We start from the raw sequence: 24074 nt of genomic DNA, 5'->3' as shown, positions 1-24074 counted from the left end.
GCAGTATAAAAGTACAAATATCACAGTGTACTGTAATAATAGTCTCCATGCCAAATTTTAATTGAGTACAATTTAAAAAGTATTAGCAATGAAATATACTTGAAGCATCAGAAAGTCATTCAGTGGCACATCAAAGAGTAACTAGTAAATGAAATTATAAAATAAATGTAGAATATTTTCCTCTGAAATATACTGAACTCAAACTATGACGTAGCAAAAAGGATGGAAATACTGAAGTAAAGTACAGATGCTTCAAAATTGTACTGATTTCTACAACAAATGTGGCAGCCAACCTCCAAGTCCCTACACTGATGCCAAAGGACCCCCCACTCTGTTTGACTGATAGCTCCCATAGGTGATGGGAAACAGGGTCTACCTGCAACAGAAGCTGTGGTTTTGCTAAAATGAAATATCTGTTAAAAATACAAAATTACTCACACAGATTTTGCAAATTATTCTTGATGTAAATATTTGCTGTTTATTTTGTCATGGCATCTCCACTGAGGAGTCTGGTTAATGATGACAGCAGATACCAGAAATCCTTCCAGCTTTTCCTGGAGTTTTCCTCTGAGCATCAGTGTATGCAGGACTTCATCCATAATATTCTGCCAGACATACTGACCAGGTAAGATACCACACACTTCTGTCTGATTACTTCAGTGATATCAACATACTGTCACAGTCTTTGTCCGACATCTAAAGACAGCATTACCTGTCTGGATAGAACTGATTACAAACCAGATCTGAAAAAACCAAGTCCTGGAGTGTGGTTAACATGACAAATAGTATGAGTGTGTCAATGAAAGAAACTACTGAGCAACACTTAGGAGGATCATCTTGTAGTTATTGTAAGACAGAACTTTGAGAAACCTGTGTATGTATTGTTATAGCAATGTTCCCCTGTGGTTGAAAGTAAGTTTCTGCCTCTTTAACCGGAAACTATTTATCACAAACATTCAGGCTTTAAAGAGCAGGTTCATGAGCCAAGTTCAACTAATTATCATGCATTTGTTTTATCAATGTAAATTCTTTTCACTGTTTAGACAGTGATGAGCTCATGAGCAAACAAACAATAAAGTGATGTAACCTGTGCAGATGAGCCAACATACACTGTCTTTGTCAGTGCTGCTGAAAACAGTCAGCAGTGCCAGTTGTTGACGACTGAAGTCCATCCTAAAAAGAACATGTAGGTTCTTTGTTCTTTCACTCACTAAATCAAATAAGTGACAATTAACATAGATGAACCAGCTGAACAGTGTGTGCATAACTGTGAATGACAATTAGTGAGTGTTTGTCTCTTCCTGCATTTTCTCCTGTTGATATAAGCTGTAGGAGGTGAATGTCAGGCAGCAGAGAACCAAACTAAACTCTCTACTCCATGTGACTGTCTATGAGGCAGATCAGAGAGGAGTCTGGAGACTCACAGCTAAATTAGAAAGTTTAATGGTCTAATCAGACACGAATGACAGAACATGTCGCAGTAGCAGTCGATGCATCTGTGCTTGGAAATTCTTCAGACACTGGATCAAAACATGTCACATGCCCAAGTGTCAGGCAGAATTGACAGTTACCAGCCCAAAAATCTGACCCACATTTGGCAGGTTGGAGATGAAGACTGGACTGTTCTGAAAAGTCCAAATGTTTTTCTTTTTTCTGCTCTGCCCTCAGTGTTGCAGATGGAAAGTCCCATCTAAATGTCATAGGAGTTGGAAGTGGAGCTGGTAAGAACACACACTATAGGACATTTTCACTGCTGAACTGAGCTTATGTTCTATGGGACACTGTAAATAGCCGAGCGTCCTCTGCTGTTACTCTGTTACTCTTCCATCATTATAGAATCATAGAGATAATTTATAAAATGTGTCATTTTTGAGAAAAGTGCTGCTTTTCATCATTAAATCTGGTGAACCATTTGGACTGAAACAATTGTAAAAATCAATAGTTGAAGACATTTACTCTAAGGTGTACTTAAGTACAAATTTGAGATACAGTACTTGTGCTATCTAGAGATTGAGTCATAGCAACTGGACTTCTAGTCTTTAGGTCGATCTAAAAACATCAAGCACTAACATCAAGGAGGACTTGAGTAGATATACAGTAAGGTTCAAGTCCATTTTCATTAAGTCCTTGGTCATTGAAAAAATGAAAAATACATATACATATACAACATACAGTGGGTACGGAAAGTATTCAGACCCCTTTAAATGTTTCACTCTTTGTGTCATTGCAGCCATTTGCCAAAATCAAAAAAGTTCATTTTATTTCTCATTAATGTACACTCAGCACCCCATCTTGACAGAAAAAAACAGAAATGTAGAAATTTTTGCAAATTTATTACAAAAGAAAAACTGAAATATCACATGGTCATAAGTATTCAGACCCTGTGCTCAGTATTGAGTAGAAGCACCCTTTTGAGCTAGTACAGCCATGAGTCTTCTTGGGAATGATGCAACAAGTTTTTCACACCTGGATTTGGGAATCCTCTGCCATTCTTCCTTGCAGATCCTCTCCAGTTCTGTCAGGTTGGATGGTCAACGTTGGTGGACAGCCATTTTCAGGTCTCTCCAGAGATGCTCAATTGGGTTTAGGTCAGGGCTCTGGCTGCGGCATTCTGGATTAACTGGAGGCTTTTTATGGAGATATTGGGACATTAAGATAGTAATGAGTTACAGTAATATAGCCTGGAGGTAACAAATGCATGGACTAGATTTTCTGCATCATTTTGAGACAGGATGTTCCTAATTTTGGAAATGTTGCACAGGTGAAAGAATACAGTTCTAGAGATTTGTTGGACATGTCCTGGTCAAAAATAACTCCAAGGTTTTTTACAGTAGTGCTGGAGGCCAGGGCTATGCCATCTAGAGTAGCTATAATTTTAGAAAAGTTATTTCTGAGATGTTTTGGCCCAACTACAATGACTTCTGACTTTCTCTGAGTTTAAAAGTTAAAAAGTTACTGGTCATCCAGGCCTTTATGTCAGTTAGACAGGCTTGAAGTCTGGTTAACTGGTTTGTGTTAACAGGTTTAATAGATAGATACAACTGAGTGTCATCTGCATAGCAGTGGTAATTAATAGTGCTTCCTAATAACATTGCCTAAAGGAAGCATGTACAGGGTGAACAGAATCGGTCCTAGCAAAGAGCCTTGTGGAACTCCATAATTAACTTTTGTTCGTGGGGAAGGTTCATCATGGACATGAACAAACTGGAATCTCTCTGATAAATAGGATTGGATCCATTTTAACACTGTTCCTCTGATACCAGTCACATGCTCCAGACTGTGTAATAAGATGATGTGGTCAGTGGTGTGGAATGCAGCACTAAGGTCTAGGAGGACAAGTATAGAAACAAGTCCATTATCTGAGGCTAAGCGAAGATCGTTGGTAACTTTTAACAGTGCTGTATCTGTACTATGATGTGCTCTAAATCCTGATTGAAAATCTTCAAATAGTTCATTCCTGTGTAAGTGGTCTGATAGCTGCTTAGCAACAGCTTTTTCTAGGATTTTAGAAATAAATGGCAGGTTGGATATTGGTCTATAATTAGCCAAGGCTCCTGGATCAAGACTAGGCTTTTTGAGTAAAGGTTTGATTACTGCAGTCTTAAAGGCCTGTGGTACGTAGCCTGATACTAGAAATAAATTTACCAAGTCTAATAAAGATGAGTTAATTAATGGCAGGGTGTCTTTAAGCAGTCTAGTCAGGATGGGGTCTAAGAGACATGTTGATGATTTAGATGAAGCAACTACTGATGTGAATTCATAGAGATCTATGGGAGAGAAGCAGTCTAAACATAACTGAGGTCCTACAGATGATTCAAGAGCTACTGTAGTAGAAGATTCATTTATTGCAGGTATAGGAAGCATCTGCTGAATTTGATCTCTAATAGTTGTGATTTTATTTGTAAAGAAACTCATAAATTCATCACTGCTGAGAGCTAAGGGAACACTGGGCTCAACAGAGCTGTGACTTTTTGTCAGCCTGGCTACAGTGCTGAAAAGAAACCTGGGATTGTTCTTATTTTCCCCTATTAGTGATGAATAGTATGCAGTTCTGGCTTTACGGAGAGCTTTTTAATATGTTAATAAAAATTTCCTCTTAAGTTTGTGGAACACCACTTCCTTTCCAGCCTTCGTGATGCCTGCTTTAAGGTACGGATATGTAAATTATGCCATGGGGCTAGTCTTCTCTGATTCACTAACTTCTTTTTCAGAGGGGCCACAGAATCAAGCGTTTCACACAGTGAGGTTACAGCGCTGTCAACTATATGATCAATTTGGTAGCGAGTGGGATTGAAGCAGCTGCCCTCCATTGTGTTTATACTTGGCATAGATGTAAATAAAGATGGAATCATTTTCTTAAATTTATTAACAGCGTTGTCAGATAAACATCTGCTGTAGTGGAATTTTCTTCCAAACGCTGCATGATCCATCATTTTAAAATCGAATGATCTGACAAAACAGGATTTTGAGGAAAAACTATTAGATGTTCAATTTCGATGCCATAGGTCAGAACAAGATCAAGGGTGTGATTGAAACAGTGGGTGGATTTATTAACATTTTGAATGAAACCAATTGAATCTATTATAGAATTAAATGCAATGCTGAGGCTGTTATTTTCAACATCTACATGAAGGTTAAAATCTCTCACTATAATGACTTTATCTGAACTAAGCACTAAATCAGACAGGAAGTCTGGGAATTCAGTTAAAAACTCTGAGTAAGGGACAGGTGGACGGTACACAATGACAAGTAGAACTGGTTACTGGAACTTATGCATTCGTAATAGTTATTCATGTATTCTGCGGGGAGTCCTTTAGCCACTGGTCCTGGACTCAAACCCTCATATCGGTATCCAACCTTCTGAAGTGTCTTGGAGTCAAATGATAAATCCAGCTCCAAGTCTGCTGCTATCACCAGATATTCACATGATATTGACAAGATATCATTGTGTAATTTGCATTTAAACTGGAGAGCCTGGTGGACTTCATTTTTGTTTGTTCTGTGCATCTCTAATATGGTGAGCATTTAATACACTGAATTTTAAAAAATATTGCAAAGGATTTTTTTCTGAGTAAAATTTTTACTTTCCCCCCCAAAAAACACATGCAGTAACAATACAGAATGTGATTTTTGACACTGTAATATTTTTGGGTGTAAATATAGTGATATATACTATGATGGGTATTTATTTTTGCCTTTCTGCAGTTTTAGTGTCACAGAAACCAGGTTTAGACTACATCAAATTTATCTGGAACCAGATGACTGCGTCTGAGTTTGAAGAGCACTGGAAAGAAAAGAAGATGACCAAGAAAGCTGACTTCATTCACATGATACAGGTTGGTGCTGCTGATGCTGATCCAGCTTCTGGCCCACAGACACATCTAGGTCATATTCATTTGGTGACACCTCACAGAAATGAATCCCATCAGAACATGTGTCTACCATAGTGTTATAATTAGATGTTCTGTGAATCCAGTTAAAAGCTCTTTATCTGTGGTGAAATCAACAGATGCTGTACTATGTGAAGGATCCTGAAGCTACCATCAACTTCTTCCATAGTCTCCTGGACAAGAACGGGAAGCTACTGATCATCCTGGTGTCTGGTTAGTGGATCAGTGATTATTGTAGCCTGTGAAAAGCAGCACAAGGAAAAACCCATTCCTGCATTCTGGTAAACACTGTGCACATTTCTCACAGCGGAAGGTAGAAAAACAAACATGTTGTGCTGCAAATTCTGAATTCTATAAAAACATTTATTATATTTCAGTCAGTGCCATGATATCTCTTCTGTTGATGAGGCTGTTTTCTTTTATCACACATGCTGTCAACGTTTCTGAAGGGAAGGCAGTGTTGGCCATTCAGTCAGTTGATTTATTATTTTATTTCAAACTATATTTATGATGCACACGGTGATTAGTTCAGAATCAACATTCAGTCTCATTGAGCTGCCAGCATGACTGTCTTGTTTTCATGCCATCTGTTTCAACAGAGATTGGTTGGGGGAAGCTGTGGCAGAAGTACAGGAACCAGCTCTTTAATACAGAAGTAAGTCAGTGTGTGACCACTGGAGACATCAAAACCATCCTGGACTCCAAGGGACTGAGCTACCAGAGCTATGAGCTGCCAAATGAAATGGATATCACCGAATGTTTCAGTGAAGGGGATGAGAAGGGAGAGCTGCTGCTTGATTTTGTCACTCATGTGGTGAACTTCAGTAAAACGGCTCCAGCTGAGCTGAAAGCTGGTGTCTTAGATTTGCTTCGGCAGCCAGACTGTAGTGTGGAGTCTAATGGAAGAGTTATCCTTAACAACAACCTTGGAGTGATAGTCATAGATCAGCTCAGTCAGAACAGTGTGTGTAAGTGTAATGTCTGGAATACATTCATGAGACAATTGTTGAATCAGTTCTAAGAACAGTTATTTTGGTGTGATACAGTAATTTATATTAATTCTACAGTATTTCCTGTGCTTGTTAAAAATAAGATGGCTTGACTTCTTCTTTTGATCCGCTCAAATTTCAGTCAGAATCAGATTCTAAAATCATATAATTTGAAAGGCTACAGTTGCCAGTGTACAAACCTCATTACATGTATTGACATGTTACCTTTTATAAATATTAGTACTGTCAATCAATTAAAAAAAATCAGATCAATCACACTTATGGGCTGTGGTTAATCACAAATAATCACAATTTAAAACTTTATGGATTTATAATGTAAACATGCAGCTTATGAATAAAACAAACTAGTATGGTTAAGGAAAACTTTTTTCAGTTTAATTATCTGCAGTATTAACATTTATCCACACTTCCATCAGGATGTTTTTGACAACGGAATTGCTGCTGAGCACACAAGTAGGTTTATTTTTACTTTATAAACTATTGTTGTCTTTTGGTTATTGTCAGTGATTTGGCTCTAATAAAGTTTGAAGATACAAAATTAAACATGTCAGCCAAAGGACATTCCTTTTCAGCTGGTACCTACATACTGACAGATGCAGCATATTGGTTAGATAAACACAGGAACAATAGCAGCAGCTGCTTTCAGTGTTTGCTGTCAGCCAGAACAATTATTTGTGATATAGCTGAAGTGTTGGCTCCATCTTGAGGACAGCAACAGTAACTGAACTGTAAAAAATAGAGACGCACATATGATCCAAATAAAAGGACTATGAGTAGATCACTGACCATCTCTACTATGAAAAATGATCAAAATAACACATACAAAGCAGAATTGAACAACAAATATAGGAAAGCTGAAAATCAGAAACACCTGTTTGTAGTGTTTAAACTGGAATGACTGGACTTACTTCCTGCTGGATAGACATTAAATACAAGCCCACACAGAGATAACTGCAATAAAATGGGATTATCTGCGGCTGCAGCTCAACCTGTTTGTTTGGTGTTTTTTTAAAAGTTGTTTTTGACTGTGCCACAATGGTAACAAACACTGTAGTTGAAACCAAAATCTCATGGAGTACTGTTAAATCCTTCATAACATAACGAACTGAATATGGTACCACTACAAACCTGACAAAAACATCTGCCCATCAGAACTTATAGAAGGAGGCAATTATTAATAATAATAATAATAATAATACATTTTATTTCATGGCGCCTTTCAAAGTCTCAAGGTCACCTTACAGATAGAAAAGGAAGCATACAGCATGATATACATAGAGTGCATTAAAACAACAGTAACAAGAATACATAAACGGCGGGAGAGAATGTAAAGGCAAAAGCGTGGATTATCTAGGAAGTGGGCGAAGTACAGTAAAAGTAAATTGAAATACAGAAACCCAGATGACAGAACAACAAATATGAAACAGTATGAGACAATATGAAATAGGCAGAGGGTGGTAGAACATCACGGGCTGCTTTGAGAAGTTAAGAGAGTTAGGTGGAAAACGCTATACGGAACAGATATGTTTTGAGTGATGATTTAAAAGTTGATAAGTCCGGAGACGACCGGATGCGATGAGGGAGAATGTTCCAAAGGCGGGGCGCAGTGTGGCTGAAGGATCTAGCGCCCATGGTGGCCAGGCGCGCTGTAGGGGTGCAGAGGAGAGTGGAACTGGAGGAGCGGAGAGGACGAGGCGGAGAATAGATATGAAGTAGTTCAGTGATGTATGGTGGGGTAATAGAGTGGAGGGCTTTGTAGGGGAGGAGGAGGATTTTATAGTTTATACGGAAGGACACAGGGAGCCAGTGAAGTTGTTTAAGGACAGGGGTGATATGATGTGAGGATGGAGTTCTGGTGATGATTCGGACAGCAGAGTTCTGGACAAGTTGAAGTTTGCGAAGTGATTTGAGAGGTAGACCAGTGAGGAGTGAGTTACAGTAATCCAAACAAGAGGTGACAAAGACATTAACGAGTATGGCCATGCTATCGGTGGTGAGTGAGGAACGGATGCGGTTTATGTTACGGAGATGGGAGTAGGCCGACCGGGTAGTGGTATTGATATGCTGAGTGAAGGAGAGAGTACTGTCTAGGATGACACCCAGGCTTTTAACTTGGGGGGAAGGGGGGACAGTATTGTTGTCAATTTGAATGGAGAAGGTGCTGGTTTTAGAAAGGGTGGATCTGGTGCCCACGAGGAGAATTTCAGTTTTGTCAGGGTTGAGTTTCAAAAAGTTATGGGTGAACCAGGATTTGATATTATGTAAGCAGGTAAGGAGGGAGGGAGGGGGGAGGGTAGAAGATGGAGCAGCAGAGAGGTAGAGCTGGGTGTCGTCTGCATAACAGTGGAAATTGATGTTATGTTGCCTAAGGATATTTCCGAGAGGAAGGAGATAAATAATAAAGAGGAGGGGCCCCAGGACAGAGCCCTGAGGCACGCCACAACTGACAGTAGAGGGCTGGGAGTGGAAGTTCTGGAGATGGACGGACTGGGTGCGGTCAGATAGGTAGGAGGTGAACCATGAGAGGACCGAGCCGGCTATGCCGATGGAAGCAAGGCGATGGAGGAGAATATTGTGTGAGATGGTGTCAAAAGCTGCAGTTAGGTCAAGGAGGATGAGGATGGAGACAAGGCCAGAGTCTGCGGCTACTAGGAGGTCATTGGTGATTTTGACCAGGGCAGTTTCAGTGCTGTGAAGTTGGCGGAAACCAGATTGAAAGTGTTCGTATAGGCTATTGGCGGAAAGGTGGGTATGGACCTGGTGGTGAACAACTTTTTCCAGGATTTTGGAGAGGAACGGGAGATTGGAGATAGGGCGGAAGTTGTTAAGGTCGGCAGGATCGAGACCAGGTTTTTTTAGAATTGGTGAGATGATGGCTGTCTTGAGTGATGGGGGTACGATGCCAGAACTGAGGGAAGTGTGAATAATGTGGGTAAGATGAGGAAGGAGAGAGGGGAGACAGAGCTTGACGAGGTTGGTTGGTAGGGGGTCAAGTTTGCAGGTTGAGGGTTTGGATTTGAGGATCAGGGAAGAGATAACCGTGGTGGGTGGAATGATAAAACTCGAAAGCAGGGAGGATACTGGTAGAGAGGGAAGGGTACAGTGGAGGCAGTTCGCAGTGTCACAGATGGGGGGAAATTGCTGGTGTATATTTTCGATTTTTGATGAGAAGAAATCCAGGAAGTTATTGCACAAGGTGGTGGAGAGTGAAGGGAAGAGAGGAGTATCGGGAGGGCCCAATAAATTTTTGACAGTGGAGAAGAGGGAACGCGTGGAGCCAGAGGCGGATACAATAAGCGAGGCATAGAAGTCAGATTTTGTTTGAGTAATGGTTTGCTTGTACTTCAGTATGTGGTTTAGGTATAAGTCCTTGTGGGTGGATGAACCGGTTTTTTTGAAGAGACGTTCAAGGCGACGGGCTTGGGTTTTGAGGAGGCGGAGTTCGGGTGTGTACCATGGAGCAGAGTGCGTAAAGGATACAGATCTAGTTTTGAGTGGGGCGAAGGTGTTGAGTAGATTTCGTAGCTCACAGTTGAAATTGGATAACATGTTGGAGAGGGACGGTGTGTAATTAGTACATGAAAGGTTGTTGAGAGCAGCAGTGAAGGAGGGGAGGTCGATGTTCTTTAAGTTACGGAAGGTGATGGTGCGGGAGAGGTGGGTTTTGAAGAGAGGTAGTTTGGAGTTAAAGCAGACTAGTTTGTGGTCGGAGAAGAAGGTGTCGAGGGTAGAACATGACTGAACTGTGACGCCAGAGCAGCAGACTAAGTCGAGGGTGTGGCCTAGAGAATGTGTTGGGGAGGTGATGTATTGTTGGAGCCCAAAGCTGTCCAGACAGGAAATTAGGTCTTTTGTAGCGGTGTTGTTGGGATTGTCGAAGTGGATGTTAAAATCACCAAGAAGAATTATGTTGGCTGACAGAGAGATGAGGTCAGCTAAGAGGTCAGACAGTTCGTCCAAGAAGGTCGGGTTAGGTTTTGGTGGGCGGTAGATAGTGGCCAAGAAGGTTGGTGTGTGACCATGAATACGTGCTATGAGAGCTTCAAAGGACTGGAAGGTGATAGTGGGGTGGATGGATATTTTGTATTTAAGGTTGTACAGTATGGCGAGGCCGCCACCGCGTCCCGAGAGGCGTGGATGGGTGAGATATGTGAAGCCAGGAGGAATAGATTGATTAAGTTCAGTGAAGTCGTTGGGCTGCTGCCAGGTTTCAGTTAAGCACAGGATGTCGAGATTGTGTTTAAGAATAATGTCAAAGATGAGGGATGCTTTTTGAGAGAGGGAGCGAACGTTAAGAAGCCCAAAATGAGTGTTGTGGAAAGGTGTCGAGTCCATGTTTCTGGGGATGTTAGCTAGTACAGAGTGGTTGATCTGGCGTATACCTGATTTTCTAGGCTGAGGTCGGGAGGATGACCAGATGGAGGGGAGTGGTAGTATGGAGTCAGATAGTCAGGCATGTGGGACAGAATGGACAGATTGTCCAGTGTTAGTGTGTGGGGTACAGTGAACTGCATGTTGAATGTTGGTGGAAAGTATATGGGAGCCCAGGCGGTTAGGATGCAGACCATCTCCTGCAAAGAAGGCAGGTCGGTTCCAGAAGAGGTTGAAGTTGTCGATGAATTGGAGATTGTAGGACAGGGAGACAGACTTGATCCAAGTGTTGAGACTGAGGATTCTACTGAAGCGGCCAGAGCCTCTTCCAAACGTGAGGATGGGACCAGACATGAAAATAGTCTTACCACAGTTGCTTAGGAGGTGGAGGAGAGAGATAAAATCCTTTTTAGTCAGTTCAGACCGGTGGAGTGACGTGTCACAAGTTCCAATATGAACAATCACTCTAGAGATGGAAGACGGAAGTGTTGGCAGTAATCCAGGAAGCATGGCCAAGATGTCAGAGGCCATAGCTCCAGGGAGACAGTGAGTAGTGGCGTTGAAAAAGCGTACATTCCTTATAATTGAGTCTCCGATGATTAACGTGGTTGGGGGGAAAAGGGGGCGTGGAGAAGACGCCAGTAGTTGGCCGTTTGAGTCGTGTCGTCTTGCTGACTGGCGGGGTGGCGGGGCGGTGACATCGGGTGCTGAGGTGGAAGATGGAGGCGGCAGTTCGGTTGGTCCGTAGCTAGGGAGCCCGTGAGTGTGCCTGAGCACGGCCTCGCGAAGGATCCTACGGCGCACTGATGTAGTAGCTGAGCGGGATGGAGACTGTTTTCCGCCGTGGCAACGGGCTCCGCGAGGAGCACTTGGACTAAGGCGGGGGCGGCGGGTGTCGTCAGAGGGGAGCGAGAGCAGGTGACGGCGCTGAACGACATTGGCGGGTGACGGGGGTTGTTGGGAAACCGGAGCGGAACGATCCGGTACGTGGTTAGCGGATGAGGCCGTATGTAGGTCCGGGGTGGCAGAAGACAGAGGTGCAAATGGATTGGAGAGGTCTAGAGAGGGACGCGGAGACCCGTGGTGAAATCTTTTCCGCCCACGAACCGCAACCTCGGTCCAGGAGGACCGAAGACATGGTGTAGAAGAGGAGGAGGGTCGAGGACAGGTTGACGGGTCCCATGGGGCAGTGTCCTGGAGAGTGAAGGTAAGTGTGGAGATCTTCCTCGACTGCTCGAGGGCAACGTCCCTGAAGCTAGTCAGTATGGAGTCTTTCTGTTGGAGATCGTGAGAGAGGCGGCGTATTTCCTGCTTTAATTTGGTGATTTCATTGTTTGCTAGACGGAGTAGTAGATTGGCATTGTCCGAGTTGGTATTGTCAGGTAGTGTTGGCGTTGTTGTTGTTGCTCTTGGTGTTGGTGGCGTTGTAGGAGCCTGGCTGGTTGTGTCGATCGCCATCTTGTCGGTCGCCATCTTGTCAATTAATCAGGGCTTCAACAAAGACACCAGAGGTAACAATGGAGTGGCACAGATCAACAGCAGAGATGGAGGTGTCTGTGTATTTGACCACTTTAAACTATACTAATACTTATACTATACTAATACTTGCCATTTTGCTTAAAAAAACACTGCGGGGATTTTAGTAAATTTTTGTTAACATGAAAAAAAAAAGAGAAAACCTAAGCCAAACTCCCTCAGGGTATCAGGGTTATCAGTCATTGCCTGTCAAGATCCCATCAAAATGAGTTTTTCTCTGCAGCACACGAGTCTTTCATCTGTTGTTTTTTCCCTCCTCCTTTCTTTTTCAGCATCTGCCCCTGATGAGCTCATGTTACTGTAGGTAATACAAGTCGTCCTGATTTTCAATGACCACAGAAACAATCCGATCATGACTATATTAGAAAGCAAATCATCTATAGAACACCACTTTTTGGAAAAGTCAATGCCATGGCAATGTGTGATATATGTAAAGGTTCCTCTTTTGCCAAAAATTCAATTTCTGCTCCACAGATTAGATCAAAGGGTTGAAGTTTTTTTCATGTAATTTGATCTTCTGGTTTTAGTTATTTTATACTGTGTATAACACATGGCGAAACATGATGAAATATGGAGTGATGGTCTCAAGTGCTTTCTTTTATAATATTTAATGCACATTTTCGCTGCATTCTCTACTTTCCTTTGTGCGTGTTTGTCTCTGTGTGTTAGCCCTGTGATAGACTGGTGATCTGTCCAGGGTGTACCCCACCTCTCACCCAATGTCAGCTGGGATTGGTTCCAGCCCCCCCTAGACCCTGGATGTACCAGGATAAGCGGTAGATGATGGATGAATGAATGGTGTTGATGCAGAATTGGAGCAGCTTGTTGGAAGTGGTGGTATGTGATAAAATATTGCTAATGTTTGCATAATTTTCATCATAGAGGACAGTAAAAAATTACAATGATGTATTGCACAGCAGCAGCAGCATCGAAGTCATTGTTCATGACTGAAATAATAAGACTATGAAAAGTAATAATAATAAGACTATGGCAGAAACACACACAGAAACCTAAGCTAAGTGTATTTCAAATGCCAGCTTTTAATTTGTTCTGGGATATTTCATTCAAATAGTTTTTGGGGCACAAGACTTTCCTCATTGAAGCAGCACTACTGTGAGGCAGTAGGATTTCAAAGTCTAAAAACCTGGAGAGCTACTCCCTACTACAGTCTATAGACCCTGCTGTTTTCCGCACTGCTGTCACTGTAGAGGGTAGCTCTCAGCTAACAGACAACTTCAGAGGTATTGGCAATTCAAAACTCTACCCAGAGACATATTTGTATTTTTCTCTCTTCCTTTTTTTCCCTTAGTTAGAGTTTCACCTGCCAATGAAGGTTGTATTTTAAGGTTGTGTTTTAAAAGCTTATTCTCATGGAAGACAGTATGGAATAACACTGATATCTGATAGGACCAATGAGTGACTACAAAAGAGGTGTAATTGAAAAATTGAAAAATCGATTTGTACTTTTTCATCCATCATGTTTACACAACATGGTGACTTTGTTAAAATGTAGACGTGATTTTCATCTGAATACACATTTTCACAGGCCTCTGTGAAAAATTCAGCAAACACCCCTTCTCTATTCTGAGTAAAATTTTAGTGTACTATATTCACATACCAGTGTGTTTTGTTGTTTACTGACTGGTTTATGTCTCTTCCACCTTCTGATAGACTGAACACAGCTAATCCAGGTAATCAGCAGTAGGTAGGGCAGGAAAAGTTGGAAAATAATCAGGGTAGTGGGCCTATAGGACTAAACTATACAGAAAAAAACAGAAATGTAGAAATTTTTGCAAATTTATTAAAAAAGAAAAACTGAAATATCACATGGTCATAAGTATTCAGACCCTGTGCTCAGTATTGAGTAGAAGCACCCTTTTGAGCTAGTACAGCCATGAGTCTTCTTGGGAATGATGCAACAAGTTTTTCACACCTGGATTTGGGGATCCTCTGCCATTCTTCCTTGCAGATCCTCTCCAGTTCTGTCAGGTTGGATGGTGAACGTTGGTGGACAGCCATTTTCAGGTCTCTCCAGAGATGCTCAATTGGGTTTAGGTCAGGGCTCTGGCTGGGCCAGTCAAGAACGGTCACAGAGTTGTTCCGAAGCCACTCCTTTGTTATTTTAGCTGTGTGCTTAGGGTCATTGTCCTGTTGAAAGGTGAACCTTCGGCCCAGTCTGAGGTCCTGAGCACTCTGGAAGAGGTTTTCTTCCAGGATATCTCTGTACTTGGCCACATTCATCTTTCCTTCAATTGCAACCAGTCGTCCTGTCCCTGCAGCTGAAAAACACCCCCACAACATGATGCTCCCACCACCATGTTTCACTGTAGGGATTGTATTGGGCAGGTGATGAGCAGTGCCTGGTTTTCTCCACACATACCGCTTAGAATTAATGCCAAAAAGTTCAATCTTGGTCTCATCAGACCAGAGAATCTTATTTCTCATAGTCTGGGAGTCCTTCATGTGTCTTTTGGCAAACTCTATGCGGGCTTTCATGTGTCTTGCACTGAGGAGAGGCTTCCGTCGGGCCACTCTGCCATAAAGCCCCGACTGGTGGAGGGCTGCAGTGATAGTTGACTTTGTGGAACTTTCTCCCATCTCCCTACTGCATCTCTGGAGCTCAGCCACAGTGATCTTTGGGTTCTTCTTTACCTCTCTCACCAAGGCTCTTCTCCCACGATTGCTCAGTTTGGCTGGACGACCAGGTCTAGGAAGAGTTCTGGTCTGAATACTTATGACCATGTGATATTTCAGTTTTTCTTTTTTAATAAATTTGCAAAAATGTCTACATTTCTGTTTTTTTCTGTATAGTTTAGTCCTATAGGCCCACTACCCTGATTATTTTCCAACTTTTCCTGCCCTACCTACTGCTGATTACCTGGATTAGCTGTGTTCAGTCTATCAGAAGGTGGAAGAGACATAAACCAGTCAGTAAACAACACAACATACTGGTATGTGAATATAGTACACTAAAATTTTACTCAGAATAGAGAAGGGGTGTTTGCTGAATTTTTCACAGAGGCCTGTGAAAATGTGTATTCAGATGAAAATCACATCTACATTTTAACAAAGTCACCATGTTGTGTAAACATGATGGATGAAAAAGTACAAATCGATTTTTCAATTTTTCAATTACACCTCTTTTGTAGTCACTCATTGGTCCTATCAGATATCAGTGTTATTCCATAACAAGATGGGGTGCTGAGTGTACATTAATGGGAAATAAAATGAACTTTTTTTATTTTGGCAAATGGCTGCAATGAAACAAAGAGTGAAACATTTAAAGGGGTCTGAATACTTTCCGTACCCAGTGTAATCATAAACTCACTAATCTGTATGTGTTCCAAAATTATCAATAAAAACAATTTAGTTACTATTTTATAATTAAAATCACTTCCACAAACTGTTCCTTGTGTTCAGAAAAACTTTATCCAAAGCATGTACTGACTGACACTCACTTTTGGCTATGCAGCAAGTTTACAATTCATTTCAGATTGGATATCCTTCATGCATGGTAGCTGTATCTATATCTTATATTAAATATGACTTCATGACTAGTTAACTATGAAAAGGGCTGCTTGCAGTGTAGTGTTGAACCCAAGGAGAATTGTAACCTGATTCTCAGTTCCCCTCACCTGTACAAAATTTATAGCAGACTTTGTGTTGTCTTTCAGCTTGTTTTGGTTTAGTCTTAGTCTTATGCTCTAATGGCATAAGAACAGGCAGCGATTGCAATAAAAAATAACTACTGTAGGGTACACTACCTGTCCAGTAGGTACCTGGCTTTGGATCACCTTTGTAAAGCAGCTCCAGACATAAATGTGTAGACTTACCTTTGATTACTTTAATTACTACTTACTTGGTGGTTATGCTTTCTTCTGAAAGAATCACATTTCTCTCAGCAGTTAGTGGAGCTTAAAAAAGACTGTCTACTAATTTATTTTGAGTAAAAACAATTTTAGACTTTTTAAAAGTTATGCTGGCTCAAGCCCCAACCCTCGAAGGATACACGGTTAATAACAGATGAGTGGAAAACTTGAGCTTCTCCATGATGCTGTTCACCAAAAAGACAGCAGATGGCGGTACAGGTCTGAGAATAAAGGTGAACCTACATCTCTCCTTTACTGTAGTTACTCCAGTAGATGGCGTACCAATCCTACATTTAGATATATTACAGCCAAGGCTGAAAACACCAACTTTTATTAGGCATATCCAATAAGAGCATGTCTAATGTGTGTTTTAAAATATTTTTTGAAGCCATTGGTTATTTAAATACTGTATTTTTAGGTCCCACCCACCATGCTAATGCTGATACTGTATGCACAAAATCACATCAAACCACTGAGGCCTCGTCCCAACCTATCTAGCAAATGTATTCTGGCTGCTCGTTTACCTCATTAGCTTTAATAAATCAGTAATTGAAATTCATCAGAAATTCTTGTCAGTGCACTCCCCCCTGATGTCAGTGGGCTTTCAGCACCTGCTCAGGCTCCATTACTGGGGGTCCTCGCTGGGCCCTCTCACACTACAAAGTGACAGTGCATTAGTCACTGAGATAATCAACCTCAAGACACTGTTTGCCGCTAATGCTCTCCAAGAACTATTTACTTCACATGGCAGTTGGTGTCTTATCATAGAAGAAGTTCTCCATGAGATAAATTGTGTAACGTTCACAGATCACCTTGTTTTCCTGGTGATTGATTATACTTAGAAGTGCTAAACAGCTGGATATTGTTATATTGTTAGTTCTTTATTTACTGTCTGCCACCTGCATATTATCATTTTGTCTGGTGAACAGTACATTTGCATTTCTGTGTGATTATCATTAGAATTTGATTGTTGAGGTGGTTTTAAGATGGTTGTGAGAAGTATCCAGGTGAAGTCCTTCCTCAGAGTGAAATTTTTGTTCAGACCATCAGAGCTCAACCTCCTTATGTATGAGTTTTATTATCATGTCTTTACCTGATCATGTTTAGCATTTTTTTTCTGACGTAATAACTTCAACTTCCAAACGATTTGGTCTAGGTGTATTCATTTCTAAATATTAAGCTTGGTTTAAATGTATTTCTGACAGCAGCAGACTGTAAATGTTGTGGCAGTGTGTCTGCCTGTTGTGTTTCACTGCAGAGAAGATACTTGACCACAGGTTTCATTTTTTCCCTTCTTAGGGAAAAAAGAGCAACCTTAACAATGTTTAAAAGGACATATATTTTAGCAATAGAAAATCAACACCTACGCCTCCTGAACACAGAACCAGACATGAAAAACAAGTAGCTCTAAAAATTATAGGATGTTGGCTGCATGTAATTAAAATTTGTTTAGCTTGATAACATAGATAACATTTTGACTATAAATTGCTTACTAATATTCTTTCAGATAATAGTTTCAAAAAGCTTGTTAAAAATTACAAGCCATAATCACAAATTAGAGAACATACAAGGGTTGAACCTAATATTGGCTATCATCTGCACATTTATTATACCACTGCTTACAGCTCATTTTAAAGCCAACAAAATAATAGTATTTCAGTGTGCTATGTGGATATGTGGATGTGGAGATTTTGTTTGGCCAAACTGACTCTTCAGATGTCTATCTTTTTTTGATAAAACTCCTCTCATCTTGTCCCCTCCGCATGGAGAGCCAATACCAGGCCAGAGGCGTCTTCCATCAGCCCGCATGTCTGTGTGTAGACCTCTGTGAGACCAGAGCAGGACAATAAACTGCCCTTAAAATACATCACATACAATTTAATGGGCAGAGGCTGCAGCCGGGCCTTGAAATATAACTCTGATACTGGTTCTGTAAATGGCTGGTCTCTGCGGCATATTTCATTCTGGAGAATTAGTCCTGTTTAGCAGCTGCTGTTATATAGCAGCTGTCCTCCCCAGGTCTGAGTGCAGCAGAAAATGGCTACTTGATTGACGATTCCTAACATTTTTTGTCTTTTAAAAATTTTGTCTGCCATCAATGCGATCACTACAAAACAAGGTGGAGGATGGGCATTCCAGTTTCAGAGCTCCTTGTGTTTTTTATGTCACTGAAGTTAAATCATGTTGTAGAGAAGTGATTCTAAAGACTTGCTGGCTTAAATCAATCCACGGTGATTGTCCACAAATCAGAAAGGGACAAATAGGGTAACTCATTAAGTTTACCTTTGTCTGTTTTTTTTTTTTTGTTTTGTTTGGCAATTTGTAGCCTCATAGTCTGATCTTCAGGATAGATCCAACGAGTAGAAATATTAGAATTGCCACAGATAAGCAGCAGCATCAAGAGCAACATATTTATTCTGCATGCCACATATTGAACCAGTAGTGAGAGAGATAAACTGGGCCAGAAATAACCCTGACTGACTCCTTCTGTAGATCTTGTCATCAGTTTAACATATCACATAACACATTTGTTGAATTTACAAATTATAAATTAGTCATTTTGTTTTTGTAATACAACTGTAAAACTTTCCCTGTCAAGAGGAAAAGTTGAAAAACAGGCTTCAGAAGAGTTTTATGTGTGTCTGACAAACAGTGATAACAATTGTGAGAAACAACTTGATGTTGACTCTAAGCCATGCTCTTTTAAGCCCATATTTGCTCATTTGATAAAACAAGTCACTGTCACTTGTTCACTTTGTCAACCAGAAGTGCTCCCAAGGGCGTTATCCTCCTTAATTATACTCAGTGACGTTTACCCTCACTAAATGACCCAGTTCCCCTCAGATGGTGCAGTGTGTTGGGCTGTGCTTGTCATTTACTTTTGTGGGATTTGGAAATAAAAAAACAAGAAATCTTTAGCAGTGTCAGTTTTTGGCTCATGCTCAAGGGATTGCTCAGCTCACTAAGGTTATATTAATATATTGGATATTGGAAATGAAACAGCCTTTTTATTACAGAGTAACAGCATGGACTTTGTTTTTTTTTTTTTGGGGGGGGGTGTTATAACTGTTTTTATAACACAGCAATGTGGTTATGTGATTTTAAGCAATGCCAATTTAATGCTAATGCTTTCTAGAGTTTATCACTGCATTGGTGATGTGGGTCATTCTGCCTTAAAGAGCGATTCACCCTATAAGAATTTAATTAGTCTGGGAATCAATAGAAAATAAATAAGTAATGTTTAGTGGTTTAGTGATGCTTTTGAAGAGGATAAGAATGGAAATCTGTGGTAAACACTCAGAAATCATTGTATCCAGGCAGGAAAATGGCCAAATTAAAGATACTGAATATTGCCATAATAACTATTAGTGACTTCAGTGTATTGGAAGAAGATTTTAAAAACCCTTATCACATGAACCCTACAGATAATATCAGCTGAGCTCTATTCTTGTTATTACTGGGGTTGATGTCTATCTCACCTGCAGCTATGTTAGTGAGAAAGACTTCTACTTAAAACTGATCATGACACAGAGCAATTCTGCCAGAAGTTAATACCAGTGGCAGGGATATTTGTACTTAATCCCTGTCAAGAGAAAAAGAAAATAAGACTTTACATTTCCCTGCAGATCTGCTATGCCTTTATTATTCTTCAGTGCATTAATCAACTTGTATCTCGTCTTTTGCTTTTATTAAATGCCTTTTCTGGCTCACATCCATTCACTGGATCTTAAATATCCTCACTCTCCTGGGTGTGAGCTTGATTGTGCATAGGAAATGAAGTTAGAAACTTTGGAGCTCTATTTAAAGTGCTGGTCCCTGGAGCGGCCCCTCTGCCTTAATAACTTACAATCAGGTTCCCAGAGTCCTTACGTTTTATTTCGCCTCGCCGGTGTTCCCGACTAAACCCATTCTAATGAAATGTTCTGCTAAATTGTCAAATGGTTCTGTTTTCCATCCATAAAAAAGGTGTTTACAGCCCTGGTGAGAACCCAAACACAATAAACATGGTTGTTTAACTTGATGTATCACAGCGCAGGTGAATGGGGGTATTTGCTATCTCATTTAGGAGCCGTGAGTCACTCTTAAGCTACCTCATTTCTAATAGACATAAGAGCAATATGAAGAGCTTCCCTGCAACACTGAGCACTGTTGAGAATCAGTGTAAATGTACGGACAGTGTTTGTAACGCACATCTTAATTGAAATTATCAAGCAGAAACCGTGGTATGTTGTCATTTGAACACTTTTAATTTTTTTTTTTACAAACTGTTTGAAATTATTACAGCTTGAATTAACAGGTTCCTGAAGAAAACAGACAGATGATTAGCGGCGCATAAATGTAAGCAATCAAGTTATGAACTTAGGCATGTATTCGCTATTACAAAAAAAATGATGGAATTGAGGTTTTTAAAGCTCCACCTGTGTTAACACATAGGTTTCCCTACATCTGTATATGTACAGCAGTATGCAGAAAGTCATGATGGATTAAAAGCTGTCACTCTACATTGTGCTAATTCGTTACAGTTGCGCTCAGCTATTTGTGTGTTGCATTTTTTCCCCCTCTCAGTTCTCACAAAGTTCAATTCTACTAGCAAATCAATACATGTATTGATGGGCATCAGATAAAAAGCATTAAGGCAAGCAGCTCTAATTCTTCAGCTGAATTGATTTCATTTTAAATGATCCATGTATATCCAGTGGAGCACACCACCACTGAGTGTGTTTTACCTTGACTTCTTGCGAGAGAGACGTTATTCATCACCAGGAGAATGTCCCTTCTTCACACCCCAATAAAAAGCAGAGTAATGAAGCTTCAGTGTGTGCTGTCATCCCAACACTGCTTCATAAAGGATGACACAATTATATTTTACCAGCTCACCAAAAACTGCTGACAAGCCCTGGTTCAATAAAACACAATCTGTACTGAGAGAATCATGCTGGTTTCTTTGCTCTGGAGTCATAGCTCATGAACTACAGGGTGTTGCCGCCTTGGGGTGCTCCTCAAAGAACATTTTCTCCTGACAATTAAGCCAGAAAAAAGTGGGTGTGTTATTATTAGGAACAAAGAGTAATATATCAGATTTGTTTTAGAAGGGTTACGTCTTGCTCTCTTGTATTCTGCTCAACATATTCTTTCTGGCTGAGAAATAACTGCACGGGCACATTTAAACTCCACATTTCCCTTCTTAGAAAGGCTTAAACAGACATGACATTTGCCTCTGAGCAAAATTACCGTCAATCACTCAACTTGGTAAATGTTTGTCTAAAGTATGATGGATGATGTGTCAACAACATTAAAAGGCAACTGCTTCCTAAATCTGAAATCTTGCATATTCAGAGACAACTGGCGTAATGCCCCAGACAGCTGACGCCCTGCTGCTTGATGCTTATCAGTGCCAGGATATGGCTGCTTCTGAGCAGACGGCATGCTTCTTCCATGGAAAGAGACACATCTGGACTTGGATAATCTCTTCTTACTCTTCTACTGTGTAATACATGAAATTGACAGGGGTTAAAAATGCCAGTCGTGTAAACTGTACATGTTTTTTTTTTTTTTAAACCTACTGTTGCCACTGTCAGTTGTTTTCCCACACGAAGTTACTTTATATAAATGTAAGTCAGAATAATAATTAAAAAAGTACAAAGGTACGCTGATCAGTAAAACACAACAAGAAAATAATGACAGCTCACAATGTAATTGTATTGTAAAGTTATTCATTAGCATTCTTGATGGTGTGCAAGTAATGCATAATAAGTTCATAATTATGCTTTGTGAAAGGAAATCAGGACAAAAATGTGATTGAACATCATGCAATGTTAATGGTAATGAAATGTGCAGTGCGTAGTCAGATGCCTCCAGCCTTAGGAATATAATATGTACTAGCAGTGTGTCACTTGTTTATTTATTAACAGAGGAATTGTCTGCTTCACTTGCTATCACTGAGGCTTGACAGCTGCAGAGTCCAGGTGATACATGAGCCAATATGTGGACTGGAGAGGGCTCAACGTCGCACATCAATATGAAAATCAGTTTCTGGTAGAAATAGCCCCGGGCAGTACATCCAGCTCCGAAAAGTGACTAATCTTAGGGTCATAAACCCCGCAGAAGACGCCCAGGGTCTTTTCAGAAAGACAGAATTTAGAAATGCCATCATTTTCCATCCCACAAGCCAAGGACCTCGCTCCTTGCATTAACAGATTTCTTTTAATAGTGTGTGAAATAGCAGGATTGCCAGAACTAAGCAAGAGGAAATAAAAGAGAGAGTGAGGGGGGATGGTTAAAGGTGACCTTGGTCTTTGGAGCGCCAGATTAAAAACTTCAAATGTTCAGCCAGAGGCTCCTAAAGAAACAAAAAGACCACAGACACATTGTTACACTGGAGGTGGCTGCCAAATATCATCTTCTTACAGAAAGGGATTATGCATTTCACAAGGCAATGGTGGTCCCATTGGTGAGAATATTAGTTAATATTAGTTCACATATTGTTCTCCAGATCTGCATATATTTCTGTTTACTTTTTTCTTTTGCAGAATGTCTCAGGAATGATCAGATTCTGAGGCAGATCACACTGTCCAAACTATTTTTACATTTTTAATTTTTATATCCAATCTTTTTTATGATAGCCTATGGCTAAAGTGGCTTAAATACGGTACCAACCTGACTAAAAGTACAGTACAATATAATGTCTGTGTTTTGATGTTACTACTATTATTATTACTTAACACAAAACTATTATGTTACAGTATACAGAAAGTGAAACAAATCTGCAAGTATAAAAATGCTTAATATCATAAAATATTGTTCATTTGATTGTGTGCCAATAACACCGCACAAAATGAAACATTTTAAGATTCTTTTATTGAGGACTAACTAGAACAGTGGGAATGTTTGGGAAACGTAGGCTACTCTTTATACTGTTTCGTCAGGCAGACATTTTTGCATCCTGGTAGTTCAGTAACAGTATTTTCTCCAGCATGTTCACCACTCATTTGAATAAGTGGACATTGCACATGGCTTGATAATAACTGTTCACTTAATTACAGACGCCCACAAAAAGGAAGAAAATGATTTTACTCATGAGGAAAGTGAAACAATGGCTCTTCAAATCCTTGAATGGATTCCTATCTCAAAGCTCATGGTGGAGTCAGTTTGAACTGTAGCATCATCGGGTGCTTTAATTACTGTTCAATTACTTTACTCTGAGTCCTTGACCTACTTTAGATTCCTTATCAAAAAACAGCCAGGCTCTGAGAAAAGATTACTTTTTAAACTTTGGGAGGAAGGGAGGGCAGACAGAAAACAAGCTAATGCTATTGCACAAATACATAGAAGGGGACACTGCCCAGAGCCATTTGGAAAGCAATAGCCCATTCCAAGATGTGGCATCGGGCAGGCATCCACACAGCTCTTAAATTCCTTTTCCCGAGCCAGATGGCTATGGAATTACACATTTTTTAATCTAAAGCACAAACATCTCTAGGCTTGGGGAAATCTTCTTGGAATAGCCATTTTGGATTTATTTGCAGAGGAGAGACTGTCTCTTGCCTTGGGGGCCACACTTGGTAAATGTGAAGTTTGACACTGAATGTCAAGTCCACTTGGTTATACATGGTTATATATGATAAGTCCAACCCAAAAACTTTGTCATGCAGTAAATGCAGTCTCGTCATTTGATAAAACACCACTGTCTTTTTGGTTAATTTGTTATAAACTTAATTACCTGTATATATGTACAGTCCTTAAATATCAAAGGGAGCAGTTTGCCATTTTGGGAATATACATTTTTGTGTTAGGTTACCGGTTAGCTTAGCAAGGGGGAAACCACTTGCATGGCTCTGTGCAAAGGTAACAAAATCCAACTGTTGCTCACTCATTAACATGTATATTCCATGATTAAT

General features: G+C 40.4%; 1 protein-coding gene across 1 annotated transcript; it reads left to right on the top strand.

The window, feature by feature from the left end:
• Positions 1–488: 488 nt before the first annotated feature.
• On the top strand, positions 489–6411 carry LOC113122892 (histamine N-methyltransferase-like). Its single transcript, XM_026294538.1, has 5 exons — positions 489–625; positions 1669–1721; positions 5206–5336; positions 5510–5603; positions 5990–6411. The coding sequence occupies exons 1-5, from the start codon at positions 489–491 to the stop codon at positions 6409–6411; spliced, it is 837 nt and encodes a 278-aa protein (XP_026150323.1).
• Positions 6412–24074: the final 17663 nt, after the last annotated feature.

This window comes from Mastacembelus armatus, chromosome 21, assembly GCF_900324485.2.
Source record: "Mastacembelus armatus chromosome 21, fMasArm1.2, whole genome shotgun sequence".
Classification (NCBI taxonomy): domain Eukaryota; kingdom Metazoa; phylum Chordata; class Actinopteri; order Synbranchiformes; family Mastacembelidae; genus Mastacembelus; species Mastacembelus armatus.
Note: the sequence above shows the minus strand (reverse complement) of the source record. Positions and strands in the feature narration are given on the sequence as shown.